Genomic DNA, 17622 nt, shown 5'->3' on the forward strand with positions numbered 1-17622 from the left:
GGCGGGCGGTGACTGTCCAGTGAGATGCGAGGATCTCTCGCACCGTCGAAGGCAACCCCTGGCGCTCGTTCTCTACGCCAATCGAGTAAGAGCTTATAACCGGTATCTGTTGCCTCCCGTGTTGATGCAACGCTGTTCAGCGATGCTGGAGTACCTCTCCGGGCGCGAGCCTGGGCACTTATTATGGAGACACTGGGCTGCCCAGACACCAGTGTCCCCCTCTCAGCTTTACTGATATAGTCCAAAGGAGAGGATAACCTCCACGTCTGGTACCAGCTCAGCTGCAGGAGTTGCCGGGACAGTGACAGAAGTTGACACTGAACCGCCTTTTGACTCCACTCCGGATTTTCTGTCAGGGTTTACTCCCTTAGCCTTTCTCCTTCCGAGGATAACCCACAAGGCAGTGGGGTGTGGAGAATGTGGTTAAGGATCCCACTACTTCATACCTCCCTGTCACCACGAGTAACCACAGCTCCCTGCAGAGCAATGACTTCATATCCCTAGGTTCTTCTTCGAGTGTCCCCGTGGGTGCTCCACATTAGGTGTCGGGCTCGCCCAGCGCCGCAGATCGGATCTTCCAAGCAGTTTCTGCCGGACCGCATGTGCGCCAGTGCGCACCGCTCCCTTGCGTGCTCTTGGCCGCGTGCTCTTGGCCACGTGCGCGATCCGGTCCCCGCCAGTTCCTCTTAACCGCCGTCGGCTGCAGACGGAATCTGACTAGGCTACGGCCAAGTTAGCGTATTCAATGGTTTTAGCTGTTTTCTTTAAAGTTTTTCAAGTTCTTAGTCTATTGTAAGTTAGCCAGTTGTTATTTTCAAAAAAAAAAAAAAAACAAGCGGGACGGGATTCAGTCCAGTCCTAGTAACAAGCGGAGCACCGGAGGCCAGGAGCCTAGGGCCATTAGCCCTCCTGCCGCGGCAGGCTATCCGAGAGGGGGAAAACAGCACAGAGAAGGTGCTAAGTACCCCATTAACAACTAAAAGACTCACCAACAATGTCCTCTTCAGGATTCAAGAAATGTGAGTCTTGCCGAGAGGCAATGCCAGCGTCTGATGGGCACAGTCACTGCATAAGGTGCCTTGGGGAGTCCCATGTCACGCAGAAATGCTCCTTCTGTGCAAAATTAACAGCCAGAGCAAGGAAGGACAGGGAGATGCGGCTTAAAATGCTGCTGTTCGACAAGGCCCTCCAGCCAGATGTGCTGGAGCAGCTGCAGCAGGAGGGACCCTCCGGGGCCCATAAAAGGAAAGCTGCCTCCCTCACCCCATCAGCGCAAAAACGGAGGAAAGTCTCCCCAACCCAATCCCTGCCGGCAGCAACAGCGAGCGTGACGGGAGGAGCGCACAGCCCCCAGCCGCAGCAACAGCTGATCGGCGGCGGCACGGAGAGCCATGTGGAGGCGGCTCAGCCTCCGATGATCAAACAGCCGCCCTGCACCGCAGACAGGGCGGCGGCTAAACAAGCACTGGTACCGGTGGCACTGCAGGCAGCGGCACCGACCCCTGGGGAACCGGTGGTGCAGAGCGCGCAGGCACGCAGCCTGCAGGCACTGGAGGACACCGCCCGTGTGGCACCGCCCATGAGCGTGCCGAGCACAGCGCGGACGGGGCCGAGATCCCCTACACGTCAGGGGGCAGAGCCACCCCCTCAAGGGAGGGGGAAGGCTGCACAGAAAACAAGGCACCGCAGCCCCTCTCCAGACAGGGCTGCAGAGTTGCTTTCTCTCAGCCCTCCGCTCATGCTGCAGACTCCAACTAGAAGGCAGGGGTCCCCCATAGCCTACCCGGAGCCCCCGTCTCCATTTTTACAACCAGCCTTGCCCTGGCTGGGACCACCTTCACCCTTCTTGGGCTTTGAGCCGCTGGAGTACTATCACAAATCGCTCTTTCCAGTGTCCCAGGTCTCTCGTCGATCTCGCTCCCCCAGACGCAGGGGTTATGCACCAAGGGAGTGGTCCAGGTCACCTTCCCAACAACAGTGCCCATGCTGCCATGGTCGTCCCTATCACGCGGGGCATAGACACCACCGGCAGTCTACCAGGCAAAGATCCCCACAGACGGTCCCGTATCCCCGAGGGCAATCGCGAACGGGCACAGAGACTCAAGTATCTCAGGGAGAACTGGTTATGGAACCCCGAGATTTTCCCTTGCAAGCTTCCAGCGAGCGGATGTACCATCACCAACAGGAACCGGAAGGGTCCAGAGAGGCGTATCCTAGTGGTTCCTCGCTCTCCTCCCCGGACGAGGCTACGGCCCTGGGGGACGTCCATCCTCCGGACGATCTCAAACAGTTTCAAGAGCTGTTTAAAAGGGTGGCCTTCATGCAAGGCATCCAGACAGCAGAGGTGCAAGAGAAACACCATAAGCTCCTCAAAAATCTGAGACCTCCGGCCTCCTCCAAAATAGCAACACCGCTTGACAAAGCAATCTTGGAGTCCGCCACAATGATATGGCAGACCCCTGCGACTATTCCGCCTGTCCACAAGAGAGTGGACAAGAAATACTTCGTGCCGGCGAAGGGCATGGAGTTCCTGTTCAGCCACCCACAACCAAATTCCTTGGTGGTAGAGTCGTCGCAACAAAGATCAAAGACATCTCAATTCAAGACGGGGGAACAGACAAAGATGCCAAGAAGCTAGAGCTGTTCAGCAGAAAGGTCTACTCCTCCTCCACACTACTGTTGCCAATGGCAAATTATGCAGCGCATCTAGCGAACCACAATTGCAACAACTACACTAGGTTAACCTCCCTCATGGACTCGCTTCCAGAGGACAAGAAACCGGTGCTCAAGGCCATCGTGCAAGAAGGCTACGCGGCCTCGAGGACGGGAGTTCAGATCGCCCTGGATGTTGTGGACACAGCAGCACGCTCCACAGCTACGGCAGTGGTGATGCGAAGGGACTCCTGGCTCCAAACTTCGGGTATACCGAGGGATCTGCAGGCAAAGATCGTCGATCTTCCCTTCGACTCGCAGAAGCTGTTTGCTGAATCAACTGACTCGGTCCTTCATTCCAGTAAAGATTCAAGAGCCACACTTAGGACCGTGGGGATTTACACCCCTCCATACAAAAAGAAAAAGTACTACCCTCAACAAAGACGGTACCAGTACCAGCAACAGTGTCCCCAGTACCACAGGGGTTACGAGCAAGGGCAACAGCAACAGCACCAGCAGTACAGAACTCCCAGGCGACGTTCCCAACAGAGCCGTGCGTCCTCAGGGCAGGGCCAAAGGCCACAAGTTTGACACACAGATCCAGGGCTGCGCCATCACTACCATCGCACAAGGTCATCCGAAGTGGTTATTCCACTATCACCTCCGACCATTCTACGACCAGTGGCAAAGGATCACCACAGACAAATGGGTGCTGGAGATCATAGCCACGGGGTACGCCATCCCCTTCCAGTCGCTCCCACCGCCACGACCTCCACCCAGGCCCCACCTCCAGGAGGCCTCCCACGTAGCGAGGCTCAAGCAGGAGGTAGACCATCTCATGCTCATAGGGGCAGTGGAAAGAGTGCTGGAGCAACTGCAAGGGAAAGGGTTCTACTCGAGGTACTTCCTCACGGAGAAAAAGACAGGAGGCTGGAGGCCCATCTTAGATCTTCGAGGCCTCAACCGGATCACAATCGCCTCCATCCTTACGGCACTAGACGATGCAGATTGGTTCGCAGCCCTCGACTTACAAGACGCGTATTTTCACATAACTATCCATCCGGCTCACCGACGATTCCTCCGGTTCATGGTAGGCAAAGAACATTTTCAATACAAGGTCCTACTGTTTGGCCTCTCCTCGGCCCCCAGAGTCTTCACCAAGACCTTGGCAGTGGTGTCAGCCTACCTGCACAGACGGGGTATTTATATTCCCGTATCTGGACGACTGCCTACTCAAAGGGGCCTCGAAGGAGGAGGTACTACGCATGATACGCGTCAGAGCAGGCACGTTCTCTTCGCTCGGCCTGGTTATCAATCTGGCAAAATCAAAGATAGACCCCACACAGGACATAGAGTTCATAGGGGCACGCATAAATTCTATTACAGCGAGAGTGTATCTACCAGAGACACACTTTCGGGCCATTGGCTCCCTCCTGCAAGTCATCACCTTGAGCCCTACGGTGCCGGTTCTGACGTGCTTACAGCTGCTGGGCCACATGGCAGCAGCGACGTTCGTAGTACAGAACGCCAGGTTACACATGCGCAGCATGCAGCACTGGCTGGCGAGCGTATACAAACCGACAGCACACACCGTTCACAGGGTGGTGTCACCCACAACAGAGGTGCGCAAATCCCTGCAATGGTGGGTAAACCCCAAGAATTTGCTAACAGGGGTACCCTTCCACCAACCACAAATATCAGTTTTTCTTACTACAGATGCCTCCCTCATAGGGTGGGGAGCACACATGGGCGAAGAGGTGACGCAAGGACTGTGGTCCTCCACGGAGCAGTCACTGCACATAAATATACTGGAGCTCAGAGCAGTGTTCAACGCCTGCAGACACTTTCGAGACCATATACAAGGCAAAGTAGTCGGGATCAGTACAGACAATACCTCCACCACCTTATGTGCAGAAGCAGTCCAGTTGTGGAACTGGTGCATCGCCAACAATATAACCTTGAAAGCCTCGTACTTACCAGGTGCTCACAATGTGAAGGCAGACCAGCTGAGCAGGCGTTTCGCACTCACGCACGAGTGGCAGATCCATCCCGATCTGCTACGACCGATTTTTCACGCATGGGGCTTTCCCCAGATAGACCTGTTTGCCACTCAACACAACAAGAAGTGCCCACGATACTGCTACAGGGCAGGACTGGGACGGGGGTCCCTGGGGGACACATTCGCGATCTCCTGGAGGGGCCCCCTGCTTTACGCTTTTCCTCCCACAGTGCTGATCCACAAAGTCTTGCAGAAGGCCAGGAGGGATGGAGCCCGAATGATCCTGATAGTCCCAATGTGGGATCGACAGCAATGGTTCCCCCTACTCCTGCGCGTGTCGGACCATCCACTGATGCTCCTTCCGGTGGCGCCGGATCTGCTCACGCAAGCCCAGGGGTCCATAGTGCATCTGCACCCCTCAAGGCCTGCGACTACAAGCGTGGTTAATCCATGGCTCAGCTCCCTAGAGAGCACATGTACAGAGGAAGTGCAACAAGTCCTAGAAAGTAGCAGGAGGACTTCCACCAGGAAGACCTACAAGCAGAAATGGACTCGCTTCACAGCATGGTGTTCTACCAAACAGCTAGCCCCCCTTTCGGTGCCTATACCTGTAATATTAGAGTATTTACTGGACCTCAAGAGAGGAGGACTCTCACTATCCTCGTTAAAGGTCCACCTTGCCGCCATTTCGGCGTTCAGACACGAAGAGGAAGGGCACACGGTGTTCGCCCATCCCATGGTTACCAGGTTCCTCAAAGGGTTGGTAAACCTATACCCCCCGCGGAAACCGCTTCCACCTTCATGGAACTTGGACCTGGTGCTTAATGCGCTAACGGGACCACCGTTAGAGCCTTTGGCCACGGTTTCCCTCCGCCTCCTTATGATAAAGACGACCTTTCTTCTCGCAATCACGTCAGCTCGCAGGGTGAGCGAACTTGTGGCAGTTATGGCAACGCCACCCTGCACTGTTTTTTCCAAGGAGGCGGTAACCATACGGCTGCATCCAGCCTTTGTTCCTAAAGTTTCTTCTGAGTTTCACATTAACGAACCTGTTGTTTTACCCTCATTTTATCCAAAGCCTCATAACTCTAACAAAGAGGCACGCCTACACCTCCTGGACGTGAGGAGGGTGCTAGCCTTCTATATAGACAGGACCAAGTTCTTCTGGAAAACGGATAGACTCCTAGTCTCTCTCGCTCCCAAATCGAAAGGAGAAGGCCTCTCCTTCGCAGAGAATCTCGAAGCACATCGTATCCTGCATAAAAATGTGCTACGAACTCAAAAAGACTCCTTTACTGGCCACGCCCAGGGCTCATTCCACTAGGGCGGTGGCGGCATCAACAGCCTTTTTCAAGGGCGTTGCGCTAAAAGACATTTGCAGAGCGGTGACCTGGTCATCCTATGACACCTTCGCCAAACATTACGCCCTTCACAGGGTATTCCAAGAGGATATCTGTCTTTCGACAGTGGTTCTCTCGGGGACAAGCTTCACATAATCCGATTACCCACCTCCTATCTTGGGTTACTGCTGGGTAGTCACCTAATGTGGAGCACCCATGGGGACACTCGAAGAAGAAAGAAAGGTTACTCACCGTAGTAACGGTGGTTCTTCGAGATGTGTCCCTGTGGGTGCTCCACTACCCGCCCATCCTCCCCGCTTCGGATCTCTGTTTAGTGTTTTGCAGGAGCATCCGAGGCGGTTGGTCAAGGAACTGGCGGGGACCGGATCGCGCACGTGGCCAGGAGCGCGCAAGGGAGCGGCGCGCACCGGCAGAAACTGCTTGGAAGATCCGATCTGCGGCGCCGGGTGAGCCCGACACCTAATGTGGAGCACCCACGGGGGACACAACTCGAAGAACCACTGTTACTACGGTGAGTAACGTTTCTACCCTCCTCCCCACCTTTTGCCACCCCTTCCCCCAGCTACCATCACCACAGGATCCTTCCCAGCCCACTACCCCCATTTGCTCCCATGTCCACCCTCCTCACTGCACTGGCCCCTCTCCCCACAGCTGCTCTCAGTGCCCCCAGGTCCACCTTTCCCCATCACTCTTCAGGCTCTCCTCATCAGAGACTCCTTTTCCTGATAGTGCTGCCTTGCAGGGCACAGGTGGAACACCATACCTGAAAAGGACAACAAACTGATAGCATCAGCACTGAAGCAAACCAGCCGCTCTGAGTAGGGATTCAGTGTTTCCCAGGTACTGCTTCATGGCACCATTAGGCTGAGGACTCCCTAGGTCCAGCACCCAGTACTCGTTCGAGTTGGGAGAGAAGTTGTCCTGTAGCTCATATCACTCATGCTCCTGGCATTGTCAGCACCAGGAGTCACCAGTGCGAATGTCCTGGCCTCCACAGTTGCAGAAGTCCATGAACTGGCCCTTTTGGGCATTGCATCAAAGGTGATATTGATGGTGTAGGTAGCCAGGCTGCCCCTCAGCCACAGTTGTTCTTGCACCATTGGGGGAGGTGGCTCAATGCCTCTAGTGCCATCTGCTCTAATGTTGGCACAACCAGAACCAGATCCATAGGTGGGCCCCCTTTCTCCTTTGTGCCGATGGGTAGTGTCAGCACAGCATCTATACACCCAGGTTTGGGACACAGAGGCTCCAGTCCCCATGGCCTCCTCTGCCCCAACCCATTTATCATGAAATCATGTTTCTGCATAGTGTCTCTGGCCACCATCATTTGCTCCCTGGATCCAGGGACTGATACATGTCTTCATGTCAAAGGCAATGTATTTTTTCATATCCATTATACCCTCCCACAGAAGGCTCCTGCTTTTGTTGTCTGGGATTAACATTACCAGCTCTAACAAAGAGAAGTACCGCTATAGACACACAGATCTCAACTGTCCTGAGAGTAGGTACAAAATGTGCATCAGTAGTGGCAGCATTCCTGCATAAGCATCACATGCAGAAATCCACATACCTGGATGATTGGCTCATCAAGGATGACTCCCAGGAGCAGGACACGTGGACCTAGCATGCAACAGTTCAAAAGACTGGGCCTTATCCTCGAAGCTTCCAAATCCACACTGGTTCTAATACATCACATAGAGTTCACAGGGGCCTTAATAGACTCTACCATAGCCAAAGTGCCACATCCAGAAGGAAGCTTCCAGGCCCTCGGTTCCCTCATTCCCATCCTCCAACAGTTCCTCATGGCATCCCTCATTCCATCCTCCAACAGTTCCACATAGCAAGGATGTGCTTGCAGCTGCTAGGACATATGGCAGCATGCATGTAGGTTTGGTGCAAAAACCTGCCTTTGTCTCTGGCCCATACAGGCCTGGCTAACATGATCTACAAACCAGGCAAGGACCCGCTAGGCAGGTGGTAGTTCTTCCCCACCCCATTGTTCTGCAGATGTTCAATTGGGAGCTACTATGGCAAGTGATTTGTGCAGGAGTGCTCTTCTCCAAACCAAGCCACCCACAGTCTGTGGTGATGGACGCTGTTGCTCTAAAGAGGGGAGCTTCCCTGGGCCTATTGAAGACTCGATGTCCAGGGTCCCAGGATGAGCTGGGCATTCATATAAATATGAGGGAACTCCAGGCCATGCACTTCCCTTGCCAGGTCTTTTGGGATCACTAAGGAGGCGTGTGCATGGAAGTGTTCAAGGAGAGCACCACAGCAATGTTTTAAGTGAATGAGCAGGGTGGTGCTCACTCCTCTCCTTTATGCCAGGATGTCCTGGTGCTGTGAGAATTGTGTATCACCAGTGACAGAACTTCTTTCCTCCCAGGAGTTCACAGCAAGCTAGCAGACCATCTCAGCCACTTGTTCACCCACTGTAAGTGGTCTCTTAGGGCGGACATTCTGGTACTCATGTTCCATAGATAGGGGTTTCCCCTGTAGACATTTTTGCAACAAGAGCCAACTGTAAGTGTTCCACATACTGGTCCTTCTTAGGCAGTAGCCCAGTTCCCTGTCTGATGCCTTTCACACCCGATAGTTGGACCAGATGTGTTATGCTTTTCTCCCAATTCCCCTCCTCATGCACAGGATCCTTCTGAAAATCAAGGACAGGGCCTTTGTCATCCTCATAGCTCCAGCGTGGCCCACAGAGCACTGATTTACACTAGTAGTGAGTCTTTCCCTGTGCCCATAATCTCCCTCTGCAAGCACCTCATCACTCAGGACCATGGCAGGCTCCATGAGCCCAAACTGAAATACCTCTGCCTAACAGCGTGGATGATTTGAGGTTGAACCCAATGGAATTGGGCTTCTCCAGCTCAGTTTGAGAGGGCCTTGTGGGAAATAGACAACCATCTACCAGGGCCAGGTACCAAACTAAGTGGACACATTTTTCCTTGTGGTGTCAGCAAAAAGGGATTTGGCCCAGGGGTCTCCCATCTCTGTCGTCTTAAGATTACCTTATGTGCTTAAAGCACCAAGGGTTAGCACATTCTTCTGTAAGTGTGCACCGAGAAGCCATTTCTACCTTCCATGTGGGGAGATAGGGTCAGTCTGTGTTTACAGATTTCTTGGTGACCCATTTTTTCAAAGGGTTTGACCAGCTGTACCCTCAGGTCAGGCAGCCCATTCCCCAATGGGAGCTGAACCTCATGCTCTCCAAGCTGATGGGTCTGCCTGTGGAACCTCCAGCTGTCTGTTCCCTGTCCTACCTGTCATGAAAGGTAGCCTCTGTGGTAGCTATAATCTCTGCCAGTAAGGTCTCTGAGCTCAGTGCCCTCAGAACCCCTATGCTGCCTTTTTATAAGGACAAGTACAGTTATGGCTGCACCCAACCTCCCTGAGTAAGAGAGTCTCCCACTTCCACATCAACCAGATCATATTCCTGCTTGTTTTCTATCTGAAACCTCATGCTAATGATAGGGACTATGTTCTGCACTCTCTCCACTTTTATAGCACCTTCATGTTTTATACAGAACAAAACAGAGAGAGCCGTGTTAGTCTGTACTCGAACAAAACAGTTTAGAACGTTGCCATGGCTCTTTATTGAGGCTGAAAAGTGTCCTTATTTCCTCTCAGGGACTCTTCCATTAGATCGTGTCCTTTATCAGAATGTGTTATGACTTAGTGAAGTTGCCACCCACTCCATTGAATGCCCACTACACTAGAGCCAGGTACTATACTACTCTAGGTATCTTTGGCAGCGTTTCTTGAGAGTGTTGCGATCTAGGCCATCTGCTGAGTGGCAACGTGGTAGTTGGCGCACACTTTCACATGACACTACACCAGCAGCATGCCCAGGATGACACGGCATTCAGTAGGGTGGTCCTCACTTCAGCCAGTAGATGACTTCTGACCCCTCATCCAAGCGAACTGCTGGTAATTACATATTGGAATGCACATGAGCAATCATTTAAAGAAAAAATGGTTACTTACCTTTTGTAATTGTTGTTCTTTCAGGTATGTTGCTTATGTCCATTTCAAATCCTGCCCACCTTCCCTGTGTCAGAGCACCAGCAAGAAGGAACTCAGAGGCTGGGGAGTGGAGGGGGCAGCTGTGCTTTATATACACCACTGGAGCAGTGCCACATCAGAGGGCTCCATAGCTGACCTTATGGGAACTGCTTGGGTAAAAGCTTTCCAGAGACCATGCATACATGGGCACACATTATATTGGAATGGACATGAGCAACACATCTCGAAGAGCAACCATTGTGAAAGGTAAGTAACCTTTTTTCCCTCCCCCTCCCATGCCAGAGCTGTTGGTTTTCTATTGCAAAGGGAAGATCACAGAAATGTATAGGAGAGGGTGAGTCAAGGTGATGGCCCATGTGATGCTGATTGTCTCTGGTGGGGCCACTGTCTTGGACAAAGGAGGTGTTAAAGATGGATGTTGAACTTTCTCCTTCTATTCTGTTCCTTCCCTCTGAAGCATCTGGCATTGGCTGCTGCTGGAAGACCCAGTAATGAATTAAATGGATCACTGTTCTGAACTAGCATAGCTATTCTAACGTTCTCTTCTCTTTCAGCTCTCCTTTCCTCACAAGACACTGCTGCTGATGTCAAATAGCCAGGAGGATATTAACAACTGGTATCTGAATCTAACAACTGCTATCAGGTAGGCTATCGTCTGCTTTCTGCTGTTCAGTAGGTGACGTTTTTTTCTCTGTATGTGTACTTATGGTATAGGAGGTGGGACAGCGCAGTGAAGTCATCATGTGTTTCAGGAAAGATGAGTAGCTATAGCACCAGTCATTGTGGGAGGGAAAGGAAGCTTTGAAACTTGAAGCAAACCTTAGCAGGAAAAAACTCATGGTGTGGACAGAAAGTTAAAATGGACTTTTCTTCACAGGCAGCTGAAAGCCAGGCCCACTGCTGTACACCAGAAGGAATACCTGGCAAAACAACTTGTCAGCCCAAGAGAGGGCCACACAGTCGAGCAAACATGCCAGGATTTATAACTGCATAGGGATGTGTGTGTTGTGGGCACAGCATTCTGCCACCTTTTTTGCCGGTGCCATTTTTAAAAGGCACCACTGCCGCCACACTGCCTCCAGCTCCCTGACTGCAAAGGAAAGAAGGAGGACTCAATTTAATTGGCTTAACAGCCAGACGGACCATTAAACCAATTAAATTGACTCCTGCTCTTTCAGTGTACAGGTCAGGGAGCTGCTCCTTCGGCTATACGTGTGGGGAGCTGTGCAGCTGGAGAAGCAGCAGGAGCATGTGGAGCTCCTTTTGAAAGGTAAATCCTAGGTTTGGCAGTGGGAGGGAGTTGCAGAGTTTTAAGCCTGGCGGTGGATTAGGGCTGTGAGAGGTGGGTGGGGGGTTGAGCTGAGCCAGGGCCACATAGCTGTAAAGGGGGGTTGAGCTGGGGCCATGTGGCTGAGGGGGTGGGTTGAGCCGGGGCAGTGTGTGGCGGGGCTGAGCTGGGGAAGGGGTTGGGTTGGCAGGGTGTTGAGGTGTGGGGGTGGTTTGAGTGGGATGTGGGTTGAGCCAGGGCCATGGGGCAGGGTGGTTGAGCCAGGGAAGGGGGTGGATATGGGGGGTGTTAAGCTGGAGCTGTGCGGGTGAGTTGAGTGTGGGTGGGAGCTGTAGGGGGAGCAGTTTGTGGCTGCGGGGTGGGGTGGAGGCATAGGATGGGCAGTTTGGGGCTTAAGTTCTGGAACCTTTTTGTGTAGGACTGGTTGTGGGGTTACACAGAGAATGGCCCCGTGTCACAGACAAACTCCTACGCATGCACCCTAAATGCTACCATTATAATTTCTGTGCAAATATGCCTTGTAAGGTATCACTTTAAAACTTGTAATTGGATGATCAACAGCATGACGGCAAAATGTATGTAGCAGCATTATATGTGACATTACAAGCATAACTTTTAATTGTGACAATAAAAGCATATTTTCTAGATAAATTTGAGGTGTAGCTAAACCATTTCATCAGTGATAAAGGGCAAGCTGATGCCTTAGCCAGGTGTAAACAAGGCTGATGGACATTATCTACTAAATGGCTTTATTTGTGTTGGGGCAGGAAAGCGGCCGGGAAACAGCATGGAGTTTTCTTTTCCACAAATGGCCCGTTGCCTTGCTCTCTGCTGCAAATGTTTCTCAGGTGGGAGCTGAGTTCTTCCTTCCTCTTGCCTTCATATTTTCTGCCTTTGACAAGACAAAGGAAGCAGCCATTAGACTCTGGGAGAGGGATCATTACATAAAGAATTTGGTCAGTAAGACTGCTGAACGCATATAGTAAGAAATCTGTACTTTGAATATAATCTGGTTTGTTTGGCAACAGTGATTGTATTTTATTTTTCTTGTAACAATTTCTGGTTTTTATGGTTCATTATTTAAAATCACTAAAATTCACTTAAAATCCTTCTCTGTAGCTCATAAACTTTTTTGTATAGTTTTATCTAATCCAGTATGGTTTAAGTTGGGGTGTTCGGCTAACAATTCAAAATTATAAACTGAGACCATATCTACATTGGCAAATGAATGACACCCCCGTGAATGATAAAGTTGTGCTGACAACAAGTGGCAGTGTGAAGAGCACTTTGTCAGCAGGAGTGTTAAGTATTTTCTAATTATAAGAGCCAACAAACAGTGGCTACACTGCCCAATTGTTAGCAACAAGCTGTGTCACCTGATGAAGCAGGTCTTTGCCCACAAAGGCTTATGCTCCAAAGTATCTGTTAGTCTGTAAGGTGCCACAGGACTTCTTGTTCTTTTAGATTTCAGAAAGCTCTTGACAAAGTCTCTCACAAGGCTCTTAGGGTGTCATGGCATAAAAGGAAGGTCCTCTTATGAATCAGTAACTGGTTAATAGTCAGAGAACAAAGAATAGAAATGAACGGTCAGTTTTCAGAATGAAAAAGAGGTAAATTGCAGTGTCCCTCAGGGGTTTGTGCTGAGAGTGATACTTTTCACCACACTCATAAATAATCCCAGAAAAGGGGGTAGATAGTGATGTGATCTAATTTATAGAGGATACAAAAATATTCAAGATAGTAAAGTCCAAAACAGTGTGAAGAGTTACAAAGGGATCTCACAAACTAGGTGTTTTGGGCAACAACAAAATGGCACATGAAATTCAATGTTCATAAATGCAAAGTAATGCACATTGGAAAAGAAACAACTAGCTACAGGACAGGTTTTTTGTTTTGTGAAGACTCAAACATGGCCACCTCTCTCTGAGACTAAGGGGTGATATGATAGAGAGATATAAAATAACAGCATGGAGAATGTAGACAAGGAAAAAAGGTGTTTTTTTTCCCTCCATAACACAAGTACAGTAGACCCTCAATTTGTGTGAGAGTTATATTCCTGGAAAACCAGATGTAACTCTAAATTTGCACAAGTTGAAGCAGCAAGGAGGAGGCAGGGCCACCAGCTCAGCAACAGCAGCTGCTGCTGCAGCCGGGAGCAGGTGATCCCCCTGTTAATGGGGAAGAGAGCTGGCAGAGCACTTTGCTCAGTCAGCTCTTCCCTGGGGATCCTCTTGTTAACAGGGATTCCTGTGTCAAAAGGTTGCTGGGTGGCTGGCTGTGAGCCAGCTCAGCTGCAGCAGCTGCTGCCGTGGGGGAGAAGCGGGTGGCGATTCCCCTGTGAAGGGGAATCGCACCTGGCCTGGGGTGCCATCGCTGATGGGTGAGGGCTTGTTAACAAGGATTTCTTCCCCCACCATTAAAAGGCTGCTGGCTGGTGGAGCTCAGCCAGAGGCAGCAGCTGCCACTGCACAGGCAAGGGGGGAGGAGATCCTCCTGTCAAAAGCGAACAGAGCTGGCACAGCCAGCTCTTCCCCTGACTGCTGTCACCCTTGCTGGGAGTGGTGGTTGGGGTTGGGCTACCCCTCCCTGCCCCATGACAGCACTCGGGGGCAGATCTGCTTCCCTTTGATAGGGGGAGCTCCTCCCTCCTCCTCTGTGCAGCAGTGACTGCCTCTGGCTGGAACTTCTGGGGTACCCCTCCAATCGTGTTAATGTGAGATACATGGTTGTCAAATGCGCATATCTCAAGAGTTTACTGTGCTGGGGTTATCAAATAAAATTAACAGGAGGCATGTTTAAAACAAAAGGATGTATTTTTGTCACACTATGCAGTCAACTTGTGAAACACTTTGCCAGAGGATGTGGTGAAGCCCAAGACTATAAAGGGTTGAAAATAGACCTAGATGGCTGTATCTACACAACAAAATAACTTCCAAGATGCTTACTTCAAAGCAGAGCGTCAACACACAAAATGCACCCTCCCTTACTTTGAAGGAGGCTCCCCCTTACTTCGAAATTAAGTGTCTACACACAAGTAGCCCCTACTTCGAAGTAAGGGGCCAGGAAATGATGCAGGCATGGGGTCGCATGGCCGAAAAGCCTTTCTGGGCTCGCAGACAGCTGACCCCTTAAAAGATTGCTCCCAACACCCAGAGCCTGGACGTGCTCAAGGCTGACAGGCTGTGGACAGCAGCAGAGCATGTGCAACGGGGAGCAGACAGAGACCATGCCAGCTTACTCTGTCCCTGAGGACAATGCCCTCTCCACCCTGGTCAGCAGGGCAAGCAGCAGGGCCAGGTCATCTGCATGGGACCCAGCCATGAGGCCCTGCGCCTGACCCTTCGGCCCCTCCCCCATTCCCCCCCTTAGTTGGCGCCAGTGGGCATATGCCACCAGCAGCAGATGGTGAGATGGCTGGTGCTGGAAGACTGGGATGACGAGTGGTGGCTCAGGCACTTCCGCATGACCCACTAGATGTTTGAGGACCTCTGCCACTGGCTCGCCCCAGTCCTCAGGTAGCAGGACACCCGGATGCAGCCAGCGCTCCTGGTGTAGAAGAGGGTGGCCATCACACTATGGCGGCTGGCCACTCCCGACAGCCACAGATCCATCGGCCACCAATTTGGAGTCAGCAAGGCCACCGTCGGAACAGTGCTGATCGAGATATGGCCAGCCCCCACCACAGATCCACTGTGGGGAGGGGACGACTGGGAAAGAGGCAGGGGACTTGTGGGGGGGGGGTCCACGGGGCCTTCCAGACAGGCATTCATGGACGTCTCTCCCCCGCCCAGCCACGCGGGTTGTCCAAACCATCAACACCGTGCTCCTGCGACGCGTCATGCCTGGGGGACCTGGAAGCCACCCTTTCCAGGTTTGCGGACCTGGGCTTCCCTAGTTGTTTTGAAGCCCTAGACGGGATACGTGGTGATCTGGGCTCTGGACTACAGCGAGGGCACCTACATTAACAGGAAGGGGTACCACTCGGTGGTACTCGAGGCCCTGGTGGATGTGAGGGGCCGTTTCCTGGATGTGTGTGTGGGGTGGCCTGGGCAGGGCCTGTGATGCCCAGGTGTGCTAGAATTTGTGGCTGGGACTCTGGATGCAGGAGGGCACATATGTCCCCCCACAGGAGCTCCCACTTGGGGACAGAACGATGCCACCCTGCATTGTGGCCGATACAATATATTTGCTGCGCCTGTGGCTCATGCAGCCCTATACTGGATACACTATGCCGGGCAAGGGCACCTTTAGCAGTCACCTCAACCACACCAGGAGCACAGTAGAACAAGCATTTGGGAGGCTGAAGGGGAGGTTTCACAGCTTCCTCACCAGACTGGATGTCAGCCTCCTGAACGTCCCCTTGGTGATCGCCACCTGCTGTGCCCTCCACAACCTTGTGCCGGAGGGCTGCTGGAGGGCTGGGCCATGGACCCGGGGGTTGGCTATGAGCAGCCAGCCGCTACCCTGTGCCACAAGGCACAGAGGGATGGGGTCAGGGTCCATGAGGCCCTGTGCCAGACCTTCACACAGGGCCTGTCCTGACCCCCCACCCCCACAACCTTCACGCTTCCGCCCTCACCACTCTCCCACAAATCACCAGGGATACTGGGTTAGGGTGAGAACAGTGAACTTTAATGTGGGGAATAAACTATGTCACAAAACAGAATGAAACGGTTGGCAGTGGGGAGGTGGGGGCCTAGGTGGTGGGACCAAACTGGGAGGGGAGCTGGGATGGGAGTAAGAAGCCCAGAGGTGTGTGGGACCGGAGTACACGTTGGCCACAGCCGCCCCTACCACCCCAGGTCTGGGGACCCCTGTAGGGCCACAACGGGGTGCACATCATAGGGAGGTAGGGCTGGGGCTGGGCCAGGTGCACCTGCCTCAGCCATCAGCCACCGGGCCAGCTTGAGGTGCTCGGCTGGTGCCAGGTCTGCCACACATTGGGCAGCTGCTGGGGAGGCGGCTGCGGGAGGGGCTGCAGAGAGGGGCAGTTGGAAAGCGTGTTTGGCAGGTTTGCAAGGTGTGAATTGGGAGAGCTTCCTTCCAGGTGGGCCTTCAAGGGCTGATTAGATTGGAGGCAAAGGCTTTGAGCTGGGCCTAACCAGCTAGCAGCTCTGTAAGAAGGCAGCCCCAGCGAATCCTGTGAGCAGCGAACAGGAGCAGCTAACAGGGAGTTTGCCTGGGAGTTCGCCTTAGGGAGGAGCCCCATATCCATTTTCCCTTTCTTATACAGTGTTTCTCTTGCGCCCTTCAAGGCGGCACTAGAAACAAAAAAGGGATCTCTGAAGAGAAAAAGAATGGACAGTGACTGGTGAGAGGTCTGTTGTTGTGACCTGAATGGCATGTGCCATGTTTGTCTTCCTCCCGGATGATGGAAAGGATTTTCTTTGTACCAAGTGCAAGCTGGTAGCCATTTTAGAAGAGAAGGTTAAAGGATTTGAGGCGCAAATATCAAGCCTCAGGTCCATCAGAGAGGGTGGAGATTTTCTGGATAGAAGGCAACAGATAATACCGCAGGAACAGCAGGCTGCTCAAAACAAGGAGGAGAACTGGAAGCATCTTTTACCTCCAGGAGGAGAAAACCAGTTCAGGTCTCTCCAATTCCAGTGGAGTTAAATAACCAATTTCAGCCTCTCTCCACAGGTGATACAGCGGAGATAATTGGGGCTGATACCTCACAGGGATTGGATTTGAAGGATCCGCATGGAGTCCCCATGGTTTCTAAGGCATGCGATGCGCAGTCCTAGGGATGGGAGTTCTATGACCACCATCCCTAAGAGAAAAAGATGGGTGGTGGTGGTCGGGAACTCCCTTCTAAGAGGGACGGAGTCATCCATCTGCCGCCCGGACCTAGAATCCTGGCAAGTTTGCTGCTTGCCTGGAGCTAGAATCCGGGATATTACAGAGTGTCTGCAAAAAATTGTTAAACTTGTAAACTATTACCCTTCCTATTTCTCCACGTAGGGACCAATGATACAGCTAAGAGCAACTTTGACGAGATCACGGCAGATTACGTAATCCTAGGAATGAAGATCAAGGAATACTGTGCACAAGTGGTGTTCTCGTCTATTGTTCCTGTGGAAGAAAGGAGTCCACGTAGGAATCATCGAATTACAGAGGTAAACACGTGGTTGTGTAGGTGTTATAGCAGGGAAGGATATGGTTTCTTTGACCATGGGATTCTTTTTTGTGAACAGGGATTGCTGGAAAGAGATGGGGTCCACCTCACAAAGAGAGGAAAGAGCATCTTTGCAGGCAGGCTTGCAAACCTAGTGAGGAGGGCTTTAAAC

The 17622-nt window shown here is 52.1% G+C and overlaps 1 protein-coding gene across 2 annotated transcripts in view; it reads left to right on the forward strand.

Annotated features, from left to right (window-relative positions):
- The window catches only part of ARHGEF39 (Rho guanine nucleotide exchange factor 39), a 63609-nt gene extending 52238 nt beyond the window's left edge, over positions 1-11371 (forward strand). For both annotated transcript variants that reach the window (XM_074994462.1, XM_074994463.1), the window contains exons 9-10: positions 10599-10687; positions 10922-11371. In XM_074994462.1, coding sequence (XP_074850563.1) covers positions 10599-10687; positions 10922-11030 — 198 coding nt within the window. In that variant the 3' untranslated portion in view covers positions 11031-11371. The remainder of the gene's footprint in view (positions 1-10598; positions 10688-10921) is intronic.
- Positions 11372-17622: the final 6251 nt, after the last annotated feature.

The sequence above is a fragment of the Carettochelys insculpta genome, chromosome 5 (assembly GCF_033958435.1).
Source record: "Carettochelys insculpta isolate YL-2023 chromosome 5, ASM3395843v1, whole genome shotgun sequence".
In the NCBI taxonomy this organism is placed as follows: domain Eukaryota; kingdom Metazoa; phylum Chordata; order Testudines; family Carettochelyidae; genus Carettochelys; species Carettochelys insculpta.